The 21,695-nt window shown below is 38.1% G+C and overlaps 1 protein-coding gene across 9 annotated transcripts in view; it reads right to left on the minus strand.

Moving 5' to 3' along the window:
• DISC1 (DISC1 scaffold protein) overlaps positions 1–21,695 on the minus strand; it is a 181,284-nt gene that overhangs the window by 15,221 nt on the left and 144,368 nt on the right. For 7 of the 9 annotated variants that reach the window (XM_015857891.2, XM_015857893.2, XM_015857885.1 and 4 more), the window contains 2 exons: positions 5,507–5,750; positions 158–202 (listed from right to left, as the gene is read on the minus strand). In XM_015857891.2, the coding sequence (XP_015713377.1) occupies positions 158–202; positions 5,507–5,750 (289 nt within the window). Of the gene's footprint in view, positions 1–157; positions 203–2,478; positions 2,555–5,506; positions 5,751–21,695 lie in introns of all 9 variants that reach the window. The other 2 variants (XR_001554046.1, XM_015857887.1) reach the window with 2 other exon arrangements.

A 21,695-nucleotide genomic window follows, 5' to 3' on the forward strand; every position in this document is an offset into this window, starting at 1 on the left:
TGTGTCATTTTCCTAAATGTCTGAGCACTTCATAGTGATTTTGATCTCAAATTTTTACGCAAAGGTAATGCTATAGAAATAGGTATCATTAGTTTTAATTCAGCCCCAGAAGAGTCAGTATAATATCACCACTTTATACTGTCTAGAAAACACTTACCTCAGATAAATGACCCTCTGCTCCAAATGAAATGTCTTCAACAACCTGTTAGATATAAGTTATTAAATATATTGTAGATACAAGTTGTATAAACATTAAGATTTCAATTGAACTTACAAAAATGGTATAGCACATAAAGTTATATAAGCTGAATAATTACATCATTTCACTACACATCTATGAAATATTTCAATTAGGTTTATAGTGGGCTGTGGCAGCCACCCAATATTTGAAGCTAATTTTAAATATGTTTTATTAAAGCCTGAGTTTTGTCTTCTCTGTTAAAACCAACACGGACATGGGCTCTCAAACTGAAAAACTTACTGTAGATTGAGATAAACATCCACCAGAATGTTACCAATCTATATACACTGTTCAGAAGTCTACAAGAGTTTTCTTGCACAAGTCGCTTTGAGCAAGAGAATTGAGAGAAAATCAGAGATGGTTTATATTAATAATCTGTGGTAACTATGGTTCCTCTCTCAAAACTTAATTCACCTACAAATTCTATAAGAAATTAGCAAACGTTTCCTTGATTGGCCAAGGGGCAGCTGAAAGAACCTCATGTTAATATTGGAAAAGCATTAATACTTACCATACACAACAATATTGATAATATTTAAATAAACTGAGATAGAGATATTGCTTTGATAGGTTAATACTTATTATCACAGGTATATACGTATTTGTACATTTAAGTACAAAGTCATTACTCTGCCATAAGATCATTCTTATTATTGGATATTTCCTAAGTCTATCTAAAGAAAGGCTGTTTAAATTTATTTTACCTGTATTTTTCATTTTTCTCATCATAATTTCACTGTAACATATTTGTAATCATTACATGTATTGAGACAAAGTGTCTCAAGACAACATCCCAAGAAGGCCAATGGCATCCCAGGGTGCATTAAAAAGAATGCAGCCGGAAGTTCAAGGGAGAGAATCTTTGCCTTCTACTCCGACCTGGTGAGGCCACACTTAAAATACTGTAACCATTTCTGGGCTCCCCAATTTAGAAAAAGACAGTGTCTCCTAGGAGTCCAGCAGAGGGCCACAAATATGATTAAGGGCTTGGAGAATCTCACATATGAGGAAAGACTGTGTAACCTGGGTCTGTTCAGCCCAGGGAAAAGAAGACTGGGAGGGGATCTGATTCACATTTATAAGTATCTAAAGGAAGGTGGAAGCAAATGGATGAGACCAAGCTCTTCTCAGGGGTGTGTAGCAATAGAACAAGGAGTAATGGCATAGAACCTGGACATAGCAAGTTCTATACTAATAGAAGAATTTCTTTACAATAACAGTGAGAGAGCACTGGCACAGGTTGCCGAGAGAGGTAGTGGAGTCTCCTCCTATGGAGATATTCAAAACATTTAACTGGACACCTACCCATGCTACCCATTGCAGGGTACCTGCTTGAGTAATGGGGTTGGACTCTATGCATTCTTGAGGTCCCTTCCAATCCCTGCAATTCTGTGATTCAGTGTGATTCTGTGAAGTCTTATCTAAAGAACTGGCATTTTTGCTAATAGCTATGACAGAATTACTCATATCTAAGGGGCATCTTACTGCACATCAATGTGTATGACTGTTCAACAATGACCATTACATACAAGCCAGCTGCTTCTTTTTTCTTTTACAGCAACCCCTTTTCCCGGATTAATGCAGAAAACAGTCAAACACTGAATTTCACCAATGCTTAATGCCGACATTCAAAAAGATGATTAAATTTAAAGTTTCCAAATTACTTTTAAAGCTCTACAAACACAACATTTAATTAAAACCCAAATGAGAGTGCTGTTTATTTAGCTTTCTAAAGGCTCTCTGTCCTTTACACATGGCACAATTGCCTCCTGTATCACAGGCTATCTCAATTCATGTTATTGGGTGGCAACCTGCTGACCAAAGCTTTCTTGTTGGTAGCTATTGCTAAAGTCTGAAAAATGTGTCATATGCTGTCATTACCTTCTTTTTAATGAGAGACATCACACTGAATATTACTTCTTTTCCCCCACAACTGTCCACTTAATATGACTTTTTACTTATTGTAAAAACAGTGAGTGATAAGAATGCTTTGCAATGACAGAACACTTTTCCAGCACCAGTCAGACATCAAGAAAAGGTTCTGAAATATCTTCCCAGGTGGAAAAACTGAAGAATGCAGAGGTGAGTAAGGAAAAACAGCCCTAACTCTTACCCTTTTTTCTTGCTTTAGTTATAGTGCGAAAAGGAGAAATGATCCACAAAGAATTCTGACAGGATAGCAAATGTTGACTTACTGAAATTAAGAGTACTGAATTTTTATTTATTTATTTTTTTACCTTGTAACTTTAATCACCTCAATTTTCTTGAAATCTAGTAGGTGTTTCTTTCCTTCATAGTGATTAAGAGGGAACACTGCACAGCATGCCAGGCAGCAGCAGCAAAAGAAAAAAGGATAGGTCAGGAACTCCAGCTTGCAGTGCACACGTACTCACATTCATCACGACATTTGGTGTTAAGGAGGTTCCAGCACAAAGGCATCTCTATGTTTATTAATTATTGTTGGTATTTCTAGTGTTATTAAAAGCTTTTTTTACACATACATTACCAACAAGCAAAAGATAAAGCAAGATTTCATGAAGAGCGGAATAGGCAGGCATTAATGTCTAAAGAGAAATGAAACTTTACTACATATTTTAGAAATCACATGTACTTTATCTAACTATAATTCTAATGATCTCAGCAACTTTAACCTTGCTCACATGCAACGTGGGCAATGGAATCTGCAGTCAGTTTAAAAGCTTGGAATATTTCTGGAGTGAAAACTAGAATCCATCTTGAATTCCAAGACTTGGGAGAAAAAACAAATCCAATTAGTTTGCAGATGACCAACTGGAACCACACTGGCAGGGAACCTTATTTTCAGCAAGTTAGTCACTGTATAGAGTGTACATGCCTGTGTGAAAATTCAAGAATCATTAGACAGCAAGCTGACTTTGACATGACTGAAACTAGGCCCACTGTCTATCACTTTGCTTCATCATTTTTAAATATATTGTATTCATCTGAGGTACCTGTGGTTGAGAGGGGTACGCCTTAATTTCTAAGTAAATCAGATTATTTGAGGATAATTTTTGCTGGCCCCGTTTTATTTAATTTTGGCCAATAAATGAGTAATGATGTTTCAATAAACTGAGCTGCCAAAGCATAGTCTTCACCAGTTAACAGTCAGTTTTACAAAGGAAGACTCACAGTGCCATAGCTTACTGCACAAATGAACTGGAAAAAAAATAATGTCTGTGCTGTCCTAGAAAACATAGCTATGTCCTAGAAATCATAGTTATGATGACTGTAAAGTAACTGTTGATGGTTAATAGAACTGCGCTCACATTTGATGGTAATATATCGGGACTTTCAAAGAATGTACACCTTGCATATTTTATATCACATACAGTGATGATATTTAATTAAAAATGAAAAATGGCCATCCTGGAAAGCAGTTTCTGAGGGTCTAAGTAAGGGGTTATTTTCATTAATCTTTTCTGCTTTCCTCATTTTTCTGCTTCCTGTTTCTTTCTTTCTGTGTATGTGGTAGGATATGATTACATGCAAAACTGTATTCATAATTTACATCAACAAAAACAAATCCACTTCACTTTTATATTTAGCCAGATACAACATGATATATAACTGGAACACTTTGTCTATAGCATTTCACCTTCAAATAAACTAATTACCTGGGCATGAAATGCACCTTCAAAGGCATCTGTACCTGTATCTGTATTATTACCCCCTTTCTGTATTCTTTTGAAGCTAGTAGTTCGGTATTTTCTAAATATAAAGAATGCCAGTCTTCATTTTGCTTCAGTGATCAACCCTCCCTTTGGCTATTTCCTCAAGTAGAACAGAGAGGACAGTTGAAGGGATGTATCATTCTGGAAACAAGGTAACCACATCAAGTTATTCCTCTCACAAGGACAGCAAATGTTTTTTCCATTAGATGCTTCCACTTGGTTATAAAAACTCTTAATGGACACCAGTAAGACTTTCTTTGGGCAACCCAGTCTTCTGACTACTGCACCTCACTCCAGAACCAAAGGACATCACACTTTCACACTTCATTTACCCTTATGTCATTCCAGGGGACAATAGTCCCATTTTTCATGGAAGTGGCTTGGGCTTGCGGATGAAATGATACCTATTGCATGAATCTCAAGAGCACTACAGGAAAAAAACCACAACTCTCTGAACCTACCAGAGCTTCCCAGATGCACTTTCAAAAGGGAATCGCAGCTTTCTATAACCAGCCAAGCTGCTCATATTACTTGAGCCTACTCATCAGGGATACAGTATGAAGAAAAAAAGAAAGAGAGATCACAGAGAAAAAAAAGAACTAAATCAAAGCCACAGATGACCATTTCCAACAAAAATGCCCTCTATGTGGATTCAGCCTGCAGAGCACCTTTCGTAGCCTTCAAGTACTGACAAACCCCAGTTTAAAAACAGAATTTTACTCAAATGGAAGATTTTTACAGTAAGGTAACACCTTGCTTTCTGCTAAGTCACAGCGAGAATAAATGCAAAATGTGATATCAGCTTTCAGTGTAATGCACAGTTCAATGGCAGCTTGCACTGCATGCCATTAAGTACACTTCCAATTTTTGTCAATCAAATTCCAAGGTAGTAAAACTGACAACTCCTGTTGGAGTCCCTTTTTTTCACATTACTGTTATTGGGTAATGAAGCTTTTCAACAGCTTTATTTATTTATCTATTAACCTCGACGGTGCAATAATTTATTTATTTATTTTAGGTAGTTATAAATATTTAAGTAAGGATGGCATTCCAGAGAAGGACACAAAAACTCCAAAGAAATTTCTCAGACCCTTTAACTCCCGTGATTTTTTTCCTTCTTTTAATATTGGCTATGTGCTGGAATCTGAGCTACAAAGCCTTTGACCTTTACACTAGAGTGGGAAAACTCACTCCCCTCCCTACTTCAGCTAACCCAGGGCTAACTAGTCAGCGGAACTAACTCAGAGTGAAACTCATCGGTGTGATGAGGAGCAGCTGGTAATTTCTGTTAAATGCTTAAAGAATCTTTCAGAAAATTGTTTTGCCTTTGAACCTGATGTACACTCTGTATTGACTGCCTGAATAACTTCCACATTTTGAAAAGACTGACGGTGACAGGAAAAAGAGTTGAAGGGCTTCTGAGTACCTAATAAGCCATTTTGTTCATCTCTCATATCGGAGGCCAGATGTTAAGATCATTCTTAACCTGCCTTGCTGACCCAGATTTAACTGTTTCTCTCAAATAAGAAACAGCGTTATTGCTTCAAATCCAGCTGTAGGGTAATCCAGATACCTGTTTCAGCTTACTGCGCTTGGGGCAGAGAGCACTGTCCCACTTTGTGCCCTTTGAAAAGTGATCTTCTTTCCTCTTTTCAGAATCGGAAGTGCCATCAGCAGCCATCTCCAGCTCATCCATTTGGTTCTCCTCTTCCTCAAAACCACAGCAACTGGTTTCTTTCAGTTGAAACCCTCGGATCAACAGCTGACAGGCCTCCAAGTCAGCTTCCCACACTCTCTGAAGCAGCTGGCTCCCACAGCTGAAATAAAAGCCAAAAGAAAAGAAAACTGCAGTTCAGGGAGAACAGTTGCTATTTCAAGTTACTTCAGGGTTACTGCTTGTGATTAGATAGGAAAACAAAAACAATGGAAAAACAACAGCAAATCAAAATGCTTCCACAGTGCTATTTCAAACTGAAAAGCAAAAATGTCGCGATCTTATTGCAAAGCAGATGTCATCAGAAATAAATAATTGCGTTAAGATGTTGTTTCCAACTGCACAGCATACACTGGCTACACGTGACCATCTCCTGGATTCAATGCATATCCAGAAGCCTTGTATTCACCACCAGTGCTTTCTTAATTTTATCAAGTGTGCCAGCCCGAAAGTAGTCATGCAGCTTTTGAATTCTTGTAGAAGATAATGGATCAGCAATCACATTATTTACCACGTTATATCAGCTCTAGTGCTTAGAAAATAGGTACAACCATCACCTCTAATTTTTTCGTTATGCTGAAATGTGCATGCTTCGACCCTAGAGAATCGAATTAAGCTGGTAATACCCTCTCTTTCAAACTTCTACTTTTGAATGTTGTCCTTATCTCTCCCTAAAGCGTTCCTTTGGGTTTTCTCGTGCATGTGTGGTTTATTTTCCTTTTTAATTTTGTAGTTCTACCAGAAATATATATATATATATTTCCTTATATAGAAATATATATATATATATTTCCTTATATATATATATATATATATATATATATATATATATATATATATATATATATATAAGGAAATTCAAAATACCAAATTTCTTCATACTTTTAATCTATTACTCATTTCCCAGAGCTGTACATTACAATACATGTAAATTACAAATACTGAGATCTGTTCAAGTAGGTGTTGTCATCTGAAATAGAAAAGGAATTCTAGGAATAGCCACTTTTTCAGAACATGGCACTGAATACTAACATCATGTTGCTCTTAAGAGACATGGTCACATCTTCATTTAATACATCTTGTCTCTGAGGAACCAAAGGATTAAGTTGCCCACAGAAATATAGAAGATCACTGGTATGGCCTGGAATGGGACTCAGAAGCGCTGATTCCCATGGCAATACACACTTCCAGACAAATTTGAATACCAATATCTAATAACCACAACACTTCTTTCTCAGTGCTTTTCAGATTATATAATTTGCAATATAATAGTAGGCAATTAAAAGTGATTAAAAGAAGGAAAATAACTATTTGATTTTAAATTTTCTGACCAAATTAAATACTAGCTTATCTTTTATTACGTACAAGGGATAAAGGAGCTGCACTGCTTACAATGAATTCATTAATCTAGCAAAGGTACAGTTCTAAACTCTGCAAACACAAGATGCCAAGCTGTACATTTCGCAAAGCAGCATTTTGAGACTGAAGCAAAACTGGGCTCCATAAGGTACTTGATCTGTTCTTATGAGTCAGTACCAGTGCTACTGAAGGCAGCACTCAGCATGAGGTCCGTGAATTGGTCTCCCTCATGTTGTTCACAGTGTCACTAATTAGACAGTGAAAAAAAAACCTTGACTGGATTATAGTTCTATGTAGGTAGCATTTTACTTCCCAAGCCAGAAACACTAAATAACCCCCGCTGTTTCTGTACTTGTCAGTCACACCATCGTAGTTGCATAAAACGTTTCTTTGCAGGTATGCATAAGCCCATCTACTTGCTTTTTGCAGAAGTCTGTTTGCAGTTACACATGGTATATTATAAAAGGCTCAAGACACACTGCAGACCTGAATAATAATTTTCAGTGGATAGCTTTGTTTTGGCTCTTCATTCTAATGAAGAAGGACAGAGATATTGATTCATATGGTATACACAGTGGAAAAGATGAACAACATATATAAAAGTAATTGTGCCTTGGCTGCACTTATTCATCAATGCCTGGGCTCCTTGGTCAACATGGCTATGTCTTGCCCCTGTTTTATTAATCAGCAATTACTGAATGCACCCCAATAGAGTGCTCTTATTTCAAAGGCATCACTCTTGAACTAAGACACCAATTATTAAATGATGTTACACTGAACTTTTCAACTGCAATCTGTGAATGTACATATGCTTGGATGTCTACAGGTCTACCTAAGCCCAAGAACTTCGCAGTCTTTAGTCTTTATTTCAAAATTCAGTACTTAGAAGCACTTTTCAAAAACACTATTACTATGGAAATTATTTGAAAGATGTAAATAGTTGACAAAGAAACAAAGAATAAATAATCACTACAAAGTATTTTGGTTCCAACAGGAAAAATCTACATTTTATATCAGGTATAGAAGGCCAACTTCATTTCAGAGTTTTTCTATGTTTAATACATGGTAAAAAGCACATTTGCAGTCTCTAGTAAAAAGTCTGTGGGTACCTATATTGAAGACTGTGAGTTTTTCATGTATTCAACTCTTCAAAAAATTGATCAAGATTGGGTTTGTTTTTATATTGTTCCTATATTTACAAATACTTCAGGGTGTATTAACCTCCAGATGCTTTATACCTGTCTGTACATTCCTAACAAAGTGGGATGTGTGGCAAGTTCAACAGGGGTGGGAGAAATTATTTGCTGGAATCCACAACACGTCACAATCCATCAGCCATTTATACAGACTTAGCAACAACAAAGCATACCTTAATCACCCAATGATTCTGAACTTCCAAGTGCCAGAGGGCTCATGAGTCCCAAGTGCTGGCTTTTTGCACAAATACCAGTCAAATTACAAAGAGATAGATGCAGGCAGGAATGTTCAAAGAAACACTGAGACAACAGAGGACTGAACATAGTGCATTAGTTACAGTACAACAGTTCAATTAGTTACATCAGCAAGTAATTAGTCTAATCACTAGTCAAGCACGTGGAGTTATCAAAGTGAATGAGAATTCTAAGGATTTGCAGAAGGGCAATGAAACAGGTCTGTGGTTATTGAAGTTTCCCATTCCTCCATAAACTAATCATGGAGGAAAGACAAAAGATGCTAGTATACAAACATAATGGGCAAGCGATGAATACCAATGTTATTCGACATCTTGAGATGGAAATTGGTCTTTTGATACCAAATAAAAAGACTATGAGCAGCCTAGGGAGTGAAGGCTAGTTGTTCTGTTTAACATAACAGAACAGAAGGAACCAATGAAGAAAATCAAGCAAAGTGATATGATCATAATCACAGGATTTAAAAAGAGGAGCGAAAGAAAGAGAGCAGTCACTGCATTAACAATGGCATTTTGACTGAATGAGGGTATGGTAAGACTGCTTTTGTCAAGCTGATGTCAGAGAAATGTATGTTGAAATAGCTGAGATGCAAGACTCCATACAAGTAATTTTTTATCTGGATGGGTAACTTAGACAGATCTTACTTCCACGATACCATGCAAAAAGAATCTATACCAGCAGGCCCTAGTCTGACCAGAAGAATGTCTGAGACATCCACAACACAAATAGAAACAGGAAGGAGAATTCTGGATTCAGTCAAGTTGATGATGATGAAAGAACTGTCAGAGCAACAGAGCTGTTTATAGACAGGAGGAAATGACTGGAACAGAGAGTCTTATCTGTGAGCTCTCTTCATAAAGCAGCTGTTGAAATTGCAGTTGCAGATGCCTTTGCAAAGTCTCGAGTAGGAAGTGGCAGCCACAAGTAGTTTTCCAAGGAACACCACCACACACCAAGAAGTGCAGGAATATGGAGGGCAACCTCAATCTAAACATAACACTGTGTGAAAATCTTGTTGAGAGTCGTATCTAACAAGGATCCTCTTTCTTCCTTGAACATTGCTCTTCAGTCTTTCCACAAGATTCCCAGAAATACCAATGGGAGTTCTTTATGTGGCTCTCAGCACCACAACATTATTCTAAAGCTATTTATAGTGTTAACTGGAACTCTGAGAACACGACTTTCTTATTGAAAACTCTGCAGACGTACAAAAGGCACACTCAGTTCCGGAATACTATACTCTAAATGAAAACATGCCTATGTAAAAATAGTCAAAAGACTTTACATTAAGCCTCACTTAGAAAAATCCCCAAAAAACTCCTAGTAAGCAAATAAGAATCAACACAGTGAGATTTACAAGTACTGACATCTCCCTATCTCTCACTTTTAGGAATGGCACTTTATGAGTGAACTGTTAAAAGTGTTTTATGACACCCTGAGGTCAACATTGTATGTTGATACAAGATCTTGCTTATTTTAAGGACAGCAAGGGGAAATCCCTGTAAGAAGCCACTGAGAGGAACAGCAGAGCTAAAAGTCTGCACAGTAAAACATATATTTGGAAACTGCATAAACAAAGGCTAACTTAGGAGGGGTGATTATCTAAGAGTAGCTACTCCAGGCAATTTTTTTCTAATGGGTGAGCCATTACCCTTTTCCAGTACTATGCACATTTGTTCACACACTGCTCCAGGTAGTTTTCTCTTGACAAGACAGCAAACGAAGTGCAGCAACAACTGGGCAGAAACCAAAGGGATTTTCACTGTGACGGTTAATATTACTGGAAAATAGGAAGGCTGATGGAAAACCACAATTGGAATCAGAAGCCCTTGCTCTATATAACGTTTCACTGTTGTTCAACCCTACAAACTAGGGAAAGTTTGTGTTTTGGTCTCTCATATTCTATTTATATTTTGCACCACAGCGAAAGAACTAGATCTTCTTTCTTACTCCACATTTAGTTCCATCTTTGCTGCCTTTTCTTAAGACAACAGCCACACAGTGAACAAAAGGAGCAAGCAAAGGAAAGAAAGTATGGAGCAATATTGAACTGACAGGGAACTAGAGGATGGAAGAAAACCACATTGCTTTACTCTTTGCAGAAACCCACCCTTCTGATTTGTTTTATTGTATTAATTCATTCATGCATTGAGAGGTCTATTTGTATTTGTCAAGTATTTACAATTTCAGGAATATGTTTTGCTTTTCTCATTTATAAAACAAGGTTTCCAGCCTGATCTGTTCTCAATTTTAATATTAGCTGTTCTATTTTAAGATGCCTACAACCAGTTTGTTGAACAAACTGAGAACTACAGTATTATTATCAGTGGGTCACATGAGGCTCTAGGCAGAGGAAGGCTCATAACCCTGCCTTCCCTGTCCATCTGGCAGCTGGTGCAGAACAGCAGTTCAATAGGGGAAAAGCTAGGGCTCATCATATTGCAACTCACATATGATGAACTTAAAAGAAAAAAAGGGTGAGGAAAAGGGGAAAAAAGTTGAACTCTGTCTGAACAGCAAAACTTCCTCCTCCTCCCCTCCCCCCCCCCCCCCCCCCCCCTTCACTCTTGTCTGCACTCCAAAAAGTAACCTTGTCTGAATTTCTGAAATAAACTTTTTCTTTTTTTCCTGCAACTTTCTCTAATCCTATAAACCCTTTCTATACACACCAGTCACAGAATCTCAATTTCACAACTCAATTCCCTGCATTGTGTCTCTTCTCTGCAATCTCCTCAGGAGCTGAAAATCTCATGAATTCACTTTGTATTGTTTTGATCATGTGTTTCTCCCCCAGTGTGCAAGGCTTATTTTTCCTACTCCCTTATTTCAAAGCTCAGTGACAGCACTTATTTGCTGTTCAGCGCTATTATTGCATTTCTCCATGTAAAAACAAGACACTCTCCCAGGAGGTTAGTAGACTCCATACTCCCCCGAACAGATGACAGCCTACTCGCACTCCTACTTTACAGACTAAATGCAACTCCTCGGCAAAGTCTGAAGCTTGCAGTATGTTTCTCTGACACAAGTGATTTGCTTCTCTAACCTTGCCTTCTCCCTTGTAAAACATACAATAATATCTAGCAGACTATGCAACACAGTATTTTGCAGAAAGTAGTCTGAAGAAAATAACAAGTAACTGACCCTCTTTAAATGTGATATTTTGTGATTTGCTGGAGAATGCTCTGGACCACAAACCTCAAGAAATTAATCCTCACAATCTTCAACTAACTTCTGGACTCCTACATTTTTAACACCTAAAATTATGCTCTGGGATGGCTTTTCTAATATTTAAATTTATGAGATGCGGACATGTTCACTGTGCAACACAGAACTACCCAAATAAGTGATAGAGCAGTAAAGACATAGACACTGCTTTCCTGCAGGTGAAAGAATGAATGATAGGAGTGGTTCTGCTTTCTACAGCATCTCAGGAACAGAGATAAAAGTGCAAAGAAACAGATTTGAAGAAAGAGGTGAGCTGAGCCCCCAGCCCACACTAGCCTTCAACACTGTGGTTGTGGAATCCACCTCTTACGTACTCAGGGATGTAGTAGGGCAGAGTATACCTACTGATGCAGTGGGAAGAGTACAAGGAACCAGGCCTCCTGCATCCTTCTAACCTCCACAGTGTTGCTAGGAAACACCAGCATTCTGCTAAGTACACTGGGGTTAAGAGCCACCTCTTCTTGGCTTGGTGAGCAAGAAGAACAGAAGTTCAATTTCCAATTTGTTCCCATATTCTAGAGGACTCCAAGTACAATTAAACTCCTAATTCCTACTTACTGGGAGAATAGGGAACAATATCCTATCATTAAGGTATGCTCTGTCCAACATGTTTCATATTGCTTAATTTAGTGTCCTACACTGCTGTTAGAAGTCCCAGTCATAAACAGATGACACTGCAGACACCCTACTCCCAGTGTAAGAAATACAGAATGGAACTGAAGCATAACAAAACCACTTTGTAAGGAAAAATGCCATGTTGCAACACAGTTAACACAAATGCTGCACAAACTCCTTTCATTTTACTGCTGCCTGTTTCATGGACCACTCACATCCCTCTTTGGCCCTGTCTGAACCATCATCCCAGGACAGCCTATCTTCCCTGCTGGCTTGCAACAGCAATCTCCAAATGTCTTCATATTCCTTACAGATGAAAACTTAACTCTTCCCTTCACTGCCCTTTGCTGTTATCCAGTGGTTAACACCACCATTTTATTGCTTGAAGTAGAACTGGATAAAGTCTTGAGATGAGAATTCTTTGAAAGACCAGGTACAAAATGAATGTACGCAGAATTAGCTACGTGGTAAGATCTAAATACACAACCTATATTTATGTCTATTGTGTTCTATTTGTAAGCAATTTTAATAGGCTTGTTTGCATCTCTGTGCAAAGGATTTTACAGTATGTGTAAATGTGAGACTGTTATGTATGTGAAGAGGTATATATAGAGAGGAAATATGCCCCTTTAATTAGTATAAATGCTTTTCTTTTAATGTAATCGTAGTAGCATTGAAGTCAAAATCAATATACTACGTCTATTAAATATTTCACGGTGATACAAATAATTGACAAAGTGATACAAAGAAACTGACAAAGCAGGATAAACAAAGGGGAACTGCGAGCATAGGCAGTTTCCAGTGTTGTACTTGTATCTGAATTACCTCTTCCAGCAGCTGAGATGTACACTGCTGAACTACAGAATCATTATCCACAAACTTTTCTACTCAAAATAAAGCATTGCTTATTGTTTTTGGGATGCTGAAGGATCAAAAGCTAAACTGAAATCCACTGAAGAAAAAAACTGACATAAGAAGTTAAATCTGTCTTATGCTGATATTTTTTGTGAAATGTATTTGTGCTTTATGCCTGCTCTTCCTTTCCTGAAAGACCTGTTCAAAATAAGGAGGATGAACCATTTTTCTAGTGCTTAAAACCAGTAATGGAAACTCGATTAAGGTTATTAAAAAACAAGATAGCGTACAATGCTGAACAACTTTTTTGTTTTCTCTTCAATCCTCCAGCCATTCATTTTATCCAGCACAAAACTTTAATCACAGCCTGTCATTTTTCTATCAATATTCAATGTCACTGTATTATCCTTAAATTATCTCCACTGGAAACACAAAATGACAGGCTGCTGCAGCTGATGCTTTTCATTTTGATCGTTAATGCAAGATGGATGCAGGAATGGAAACCTATGCATCAAATGCAGAAAATAAACTAATTTACAAGGGAAGGAGGAAGGCACCATGTAAGAATAATTTACTACTCAATTTAGTACCTTCATTTATTGTAGTTTATTTTTATTATATTACCTAATCTATAACATCAACATTTACTGCTTGCTTTTAGAAGTATTTATTTCTCTTAGGAAAAGGTACAGAGTTACAAACCTTTACCCTCACCTCTGTTGAGAACATTATTTATAAATAGTCTGTTCTAGAAGAGAAAAACCTAACTTTGATAGATGAAGAGAAAGCAATCAGGGAATTCTTCTTATGAAGCAAGCCACAAAGCCAGTCCTCAACCATAGTTTATCATTCACCTCGTTCATAATCTGATTAAGCACCCTCAAGTTTGGTAGCAACACTGATAACTCAGTCTGCATCCTGCTTGCCTGTGGCTCCTGCAATAACAGCAAAGCCCCACAATGTCACTGAACAGTTGGGTTTTTTGTGTGTTGTTTTTTTTTGAGTGGATGGAGATTGATGGAATGAGATCTTTATCTGCACTGTTTAATATCTGATCCCAAATGAGATTTAAAGGAGGGACATAAATTAAGCCTAGTTTTGGAAAGCATGTATCTCAGGTCTCATTGTGAATTCATCTAAGGTCCGTTCAAAACACTGAGCTGCTGCACAACCCTAAGTACTATTGCAAACTTGAGCCTCAAAATAGATTCAAATTCTAGTGGTTTTCATTGAAACTGAAGGAAATTAGTGGCTTTCAAAGCCACAGCCAGCTAAAGTCCAAGAAAATACATTTGTTTCCAAAAGTATGCAATGGGAAGAAAACACAGCATTTGAATTGAGGCCACATTCTCAGCTGTCAGAAATCCATGCTGTTGCAATCACAGCTATGTCTATTTATACCGACAGAAGAATGCATTCTTATCGTGAACCAATTAGAATAATGAGCCTGATCTCTTAGTGTTTATTATCATCTCCGACCACAAGTGCTAGGAAGCATAGAGAAGGAATTTACAATTCTCCCATGTTTATTCTTTATTCACCTCTGCTCTCCAATTTAAAATGCCACAGTTTATAATATATTCCCTCTCTGAAAGGGCGCCAGATTGTGAATATCAGCGTCAAGTGAATTTGGGAACATGAATCATCTTGTGTACTGCTGACTGAGCAAGAATTAAGCACACGTAAAGAAATGCCCTTTTAGAAGAGATACCATCAGGAGAGATAACATATTCTCACCGTGTAGGAATGTACCTTGAAACTGAACTTTTGCAACTGGGAAGACATGCCTGGAAAAATGAGAGAGCTGGCAAAATACTGATGTCAATAGGTGAATGCTTCCAGAGCTCCCCTGAAAGGACTGAAGGCACAATACAAGCTGCTAGAGCTGTGGGGTTGAATAAGGACAAATCCTGTTCTGGTATAGAGAGAAGGCATACAGATTCTTCCTTTTGGACCCTGTTAGCTGCAATGTGCAGGCTGGGGCCTGCATGCCTGCCCAACCTGGCAGCATGCTCCCATCAGTTAGTACATTAAGTAATGAATGCTTCCAAATGCTAGCGGGAAGGACTGTTCCAGTTGTAGGCAAGGTAGAATTATCCTACATCTTTCTACTCAGGCTATGCAGGTGGAGATATCCTATTTTTGAGTCTTGCTTGTAGGGGAGTGCTCAAAACCAGCAGCAGTAAGAAAATGCATATCCATTTAAGAACAACTTTCTTGCCAAGTTCAGAAGGGATCAGATCTTCCTCAGTACCTATATTAACTTACAAGCAGCCACCAGGGAACCTGGTAAAACAGCATAAGCTATTGGTAATAAACAGCTTTGCACATCTTTCCCTCCATCACATATCCACAGCAGAGAAAGCTTTGCATGAGATCAGCTCACAGAGAAGACAACAGCTGGGCAGAGCTGGGCAAGGCACAGGTGGTGGTAGTGGGCAAAGAGAAGTACTTTTAAGCATTTACAGCACTTACACTCATCTCAGCAAAAATTAAGAGAAAATTATTATAAAATTACTGAAAACAGTCTTCTGCTAAAGTGAATGCATTTCATCAGTTATCAAACTTGGTCACTAGTTTTGGAATGCCTCTCAGATGACACTGTTCTCTTACAACATGTGTGCAAATAATGCTAGCTGTGCATATTGTTTCTATTACCTGTACGGGAAGATGAAACCTCTGCACTTTAACTTGACACAGGATCTGAAGGCAACACCCCAGCAGCTACAGCACACAGCAAGTACATCCTATTCTTCCTAGAAACCACAGAGTCAAGGTGATGGTCCAAGACTTCATCTTCAAACATCCTCTGAAAACCAGAGGAGGACATCAGTAGCTAAAGACATGCCCTTTCTGAAACAAGTGAAGTTTTCTATCTCACAGCCAAAGCTTCTTTGCATGGGAAATGGAAAAATATTTAAAACAAATAGCTCACAGCTTCAACCCTTCCTTCATTAATGCAAATACAAACTAGCACGAACACCCACAAGGAAAACTATAAAGGCTTTCAAGTCAAAATGCCAGTGTAGCCTACTTTCAGGAGGAAGAAGACAGTGCAACTGATGTCAGGCATTCACCTTTCACAGAAAGGGATCCTCTCACATTCATGAGTATCAGTGATTAAGGAAGAAAAAAGATGAATTAGAATCACAAACTCTGAACAGAATTCACATAATTTAGTGATGTAAAAAGGAGATGACAAAAAATGGAAAAGTGTAAATGCCTGAGAAAAAAAAATAAAAATAAAAAAGGGAAAACATTACTTCTGCTCCAAAACTGAGAAATCTCAGTACACCAAAGCAGCAGCAGCAAAGAGATGCAGAATTACTTATTCTTGGTCAGGCAAGAGCGTGTAGCATTGAGGACTACTGTGACGGTAATGAGTACCAGCAGATTGTTGAACTGTAGTTTTGTAGGCATGACTGACCAGCACTGGAACAATGCAGTGTAAGAAAAAGGCATACAGGCAAAGAAAAGATCCTAACAAAATACACAATTACTAACCATCTAGAAAGGCTGTGAACTTTTTTATTGTAAGCAAGGAAAATACTTTCTGTTTTTAGAAGGGGAGACCCAGCCTTGTCCTTTGATGATTTTTGCTATGCTAAGTATAAAATGAGCCTGAAGGGAAGGAGTGAAGGGAGTAAGCTTTCTTATGAATAAGCAGCACAATCCTCTGTCACAGTGTCTTTGCCTATGCTGCACACTAACTACTGAAGTTAATTCAGCAACTTTAAAAAACCCTAGCCTGGATGAAATCTTAATTAATATGGACAGGGTTACTAAAGGCTGTGTGACCATGTGCTTTGTCTTTCCTAAAGCTTTAAGGAACATTGGAAAGTGGCCCCAAATCTGACCTCCTTTTTCTTTAAAAAACAGAGAAACAAACAAAAACAACAACACCAAAAACCTAGTTTCAATACTGAGACCAGATTTAAGAGGAACAGAGCTTTCATCTGCTTACCATAAACCAGTATTGTCATGTACCACAATTCCTCCATCTCTCAATTAAAAAGATAAAAATAAATCAACATTTGTAACACAGCATTATTAAACCAGTGAAAAGTAATATATATTTTTTTTAAAGTTAAAGAAGCAGAGAAAACCACTATGTTTGCAATTTTTGAGTTCTTCTTCTAGTTTACTGTTTCATATAGTAGCCAAACATTAATGTCAAAATGTTCTTGGAACACTATCTATCAAAATACATATATCTCCTTGAAGAGGAAAAGTAAAATCTGTGCATGCTTCCTTTCCCATAGAGAAATGCTGGATTTGAAAGTCCCCCCTCCCCACAACAAATCCCTTCCCTTCTGCAAATGACCCTCTCCAAACCTCAGCCAGCAGATGCTTACTTGGGAATAAAAACAAAGTCCTTTTCCACTAGCAGCAAGCACTTGCCTTACCATTACAAAGCCAGAAGATCCCCGTTGCTGTCACAAAAGGCATGGTGGGTACCACTGATACAATTATCTCCTATCTGGTAAATGCCAGGAGCAATGATCTTTTTCATTTTTGCAGTAGGTATTTCTGTTCGTACATATGTGCACAACTCTGTCCCCACTGAAATCAGGATTCTTCATGGAAGAAGCAGATTACATTATTTGCCCTCTCATTTTTACAGCCCATACTGCATGTGTTCATACATAAAAGGGTGGGAATACCGGTAATGCCAGTATTGAAGGACACAAGCAAGAGGTTGGGAACCAAGAGCTGCATCCTGGCTGAAGATGCAAGTTTGTCAGCAAAGGATCTATGCCATGGGACCAGATCACCATGAAGATGAAATGCATATTATGCCCAAGAGGCATGATTACAAGCTGTAATCTGCTGCACTTTCAGAAATATTATTTCAACTTCCACCCCCAGTGGAAACTGACATAATCCAGAAACAAAAAAAAAAGAACAGCAAACATTCTCCCCCTTTCCTCTGGTCCTAGTTAATCTAAGCTAATCCATTTCCATGACGAAGTATCGTTACATTTCTCATGAGGTTATTTAGATTGAAATTTGCTAAGCGTTTCTGAGATACTGTGCGCTGGCAGGACATTGCAGGTATGTTCAAATATATTGCAAGGGACTGCAAAGACAGTGAGAATATTTAATAAGTGCAGAATCTGCACTATGGTCATGTAGTCTAAGATATCTTTGAAGCAATCTTCTAAATTTAAGGGTGAGAACATATTTTCTATGAATTGAGTGCATTTCAATATTTCTACTTTGACACTTTTTTTGGTCCTTGTTGACATACAGAGAGAAGATACACAAATGAAGAGCACTAAGAAATAAAGCTGGAAACAAAATGAAGGAAGAATAAAATACAATTTAAAAAATGGAGATGAAATGAGTAGAAGTAAGAGGGAGAGAGAAATCAAAATAGAGACCAGGATAATCAGAAAGTCCAGGAACACTAAATTAAAGAACTACAAACAAGGAGGCACACAAACATCTAAAGCAGAGGTGGGGGGAAAAAAAGCACTCTGAAAGGATCCTTCAGACTTATTCATTAAATGGACTCACCATCGTGTAAACTAAATTTTCATAATATTTAAGATGCCCTAAATAAAGCTGGGCTTGTACAGCAAGCAAAAATTACCAGTAATTTATTAGCTAGCACATTTAACAGTATGCTTTTCATTATTCACAACTCCTTTTATTCATGGACATTTTGGGTTAGTGAACTTTCACTCACCAGAATTGTACCAACACAAAAGATCAGTGTGATAATAAAACAGCTTGAATATTGTTTCTGAATATCGAGTGGGAGCAACTCAGCATACATACAGTGGTTCTGCTAATTTCTCACTTCCCTACAGAAATCTATTCAAAATGCTATTTTTGTTTATGAGCTCCTAAGTTCTTGTTACCAGCTACACAGCTGAAGATATAATCTTCCAATTCATGATATCATAACCTTTCCACTGCGAGTGCAAAGACATAAGTTGCTGCTTTCAGGCTGGAAAAGAATATTAGGACAACAAAAGCCTTAAAGAAACAATCCCGTATTCATGACAGTGCCTCTCATCTAAACTGAAACATAATGTAAATGAAACAAATAGAACGCATTGTTCAGAACAAGGAGAATTGATTCTCCAAAGAAACACATTCAAAATCATCCCCATGTGGGTTTGGTGACACTTCAGTGTGTGTGTTTTTTTAACATTACTGAACCCAGATAGATGTTTTGCTGGTGGTTGATGGTTGAAGGCATTTTGGGAACCCATTAGTATGATAAAACTACACAGTATGTTAAAGAGAGACTTTAAAGAACATAAAAACACATTTGAGGCAGAATGTCTTCAGATGTCACAGAAGAGTGTAATTTTCTTTCAGTTTTACAAGCCTGATAACTTGTTTACCATTTTCATATTCAGTGCCAGCAACTTCTACTGACATTCCAAATTTTCAGTATTCCAGATAATCACAGAGTGTGCCTACTTTGACAGCCCTTTGTTACAAAGGCACAGATGATGGCACTGACATGCACAAGCACTTCTTCAGGTAGAGAAGGACCACTCAAGTGACAGCTTAAAGTCATGGGCAAACAACCCATTTTGTGTAACTAAATTCATATATTGAGTGTTATATTAATTATACTCCATACAGACAAGAACAGTACAGAAAGCTGTAACCAGATGACAGAGCTATCCATCCACAAAGACACAGGCTTTTCCATGTGTTCTGAGCTTTAAGATTATCAGCCACAAGAAATACCATCCCCTTAGTGTACTTTAAGAGCATGCATACTCAGCTCTGCTCCCAAAAACATTTCTCCTTAGAAAGGAGACCTGAGACACATGGTATGTAAACTAACATGATGAGTAATAGAGGAAGGGAACGGCTGTTATAAAAGCATTCATTTTTAAGTAAACTGGGAAGTGATGGGTTAGCAATTAATGCTGACCTGTATGTTATGGTATGGGCCCCTTGGGACAGTGGAGGTCTTGCCTAAAAGGAGGAAGCTCAAGGGAGATGACACGTTCAAATGCATTACATAAAAATATCACTTGCATGGAAAAACCACAAATTTCCATTACAGGAATGCAACTTGTGCTAAACACACACAATCCCCTTCACCCCTCACTGAACAAGTGCAAATGACCTGATCTTACAGTAGAGCAGAACTCCACTTTATTTCCCACACTGTGCACCATTAAAATGAGAACAGCCATTGCCAAAGAGAAAACAAATGAAGACAAATTGTGAAAGGGAATCGATTAAAGACAAAAGGTTTTACATACATTTGAAAAGCTACAAGGTGCTGTATCACTAACAATCAGTAATGGCAAAGCACAGGCATTGCAGTACTACATCTTACTCACAGGCATATCTATTCATTTCCCTATTCTTGGAGAACAAGAGAAAATAGCTCAATAAAACACCTTTGTGTAATTGTCACCAGTTATTTCTGAAAAACATTATTCCCCTAAAATAATTTCATGATTTCTATCTGGGAATTAGAAAAAGCTCCTAAAAACCCACATTTATGTGATGAATGGAAGTCACGGAATAATCTTTTGAGGCCTGGAGATGAGTACAATCTCATTAAATTCCCTCAGCTCAAGAAATGTCATCTTTACATCAGCTGGTACAAAAATTGTTTCCAGCCTGAGGCAGTTATGATAAGGGATTTAGAAGCCATCGCCATGTGGCCCATGAGATACAAAGGAATGCATTACAGCATATACAGCGTCTGTTGCTCACCGTTTCGGAGCTAATGTTCTCACAGCTGTGTGTGACTTAGACCAGCTGGGAAGAAGAAAGAGACTAAATGAGTTGCTGGAAGTATCCAGTATTTTGCCTAACCTGTGTTTAACACTGCTGCAGCAGAACTGTGGGTAAGCAAAATAGGATCTGATGATTATACAGCACGGATGGCACTGCAGGTTCCCTTGGAAGCAAAACACGAAACATGCAGTCTTAGAGAGGGCAAAGATGGCATTTTGGCCATATCCACGCTCTGCTAAGATGCTGCCACCAGCTGAAAAGCTCTCAGTGCAATCGAGACAGGTCAGGGGTTACACAAAATGACCATAGGCCATCTGTCATTCCCAGGCAAGCCTATGCTGCTGTGTGTGCGAGGAGGTGCATTGGAAAGCCTGAGAGAAACCTTTAGAACAGCAACTCTCCTCTAGCAGAGGGCTGGCTTTCTGCACCAAGAATACACGGAACACTAAGATGAAATCTTTCTCTTACAGTGTATAAGAGGCTGTAGGCTGGCAAAGAGGGGTTTTGTCATTAGAACATTTTAAAGCTTAGACTTGCAGGCTCGGATACCACTTTTCAAAAGCACCTTGTCAGACTTCAGACAGAGCTCTGAGTGCAGGAGACTGAAGAGCTTCAATTGGACACAGGGACCTCACCTCACTGCAGAAATGCTGTCTCAAATGTTTAAAAGTCTAATGATTTAATTAGTGATGAAGCCAGCTCCTTCTGGGGTTTCTGCTGCCTCAGGGTTCAATTTGCTACAGCAGGTCTGGCTCTTGCATTCTGTGGAGGGATAAATGGATGGTCCCCAGGTCTTTCATTTTTCCTGATGTTTC

The sequence above is a fragment of the Coturnix japonica genome, chromosome 3, assembly GCF_001577835.2.
Source record: "Coturnix japonica isolate 7356 chromosome 3, Coturnix japonica 2.1, whole genome shotgun sequence".
Taxonomy (NCBI): domain Eukaryota; kingdom Metazoa; phylum Chordata; class Aves; order Galliformes; family Phasianidae; genus Coturnix; species Coturnix japonica.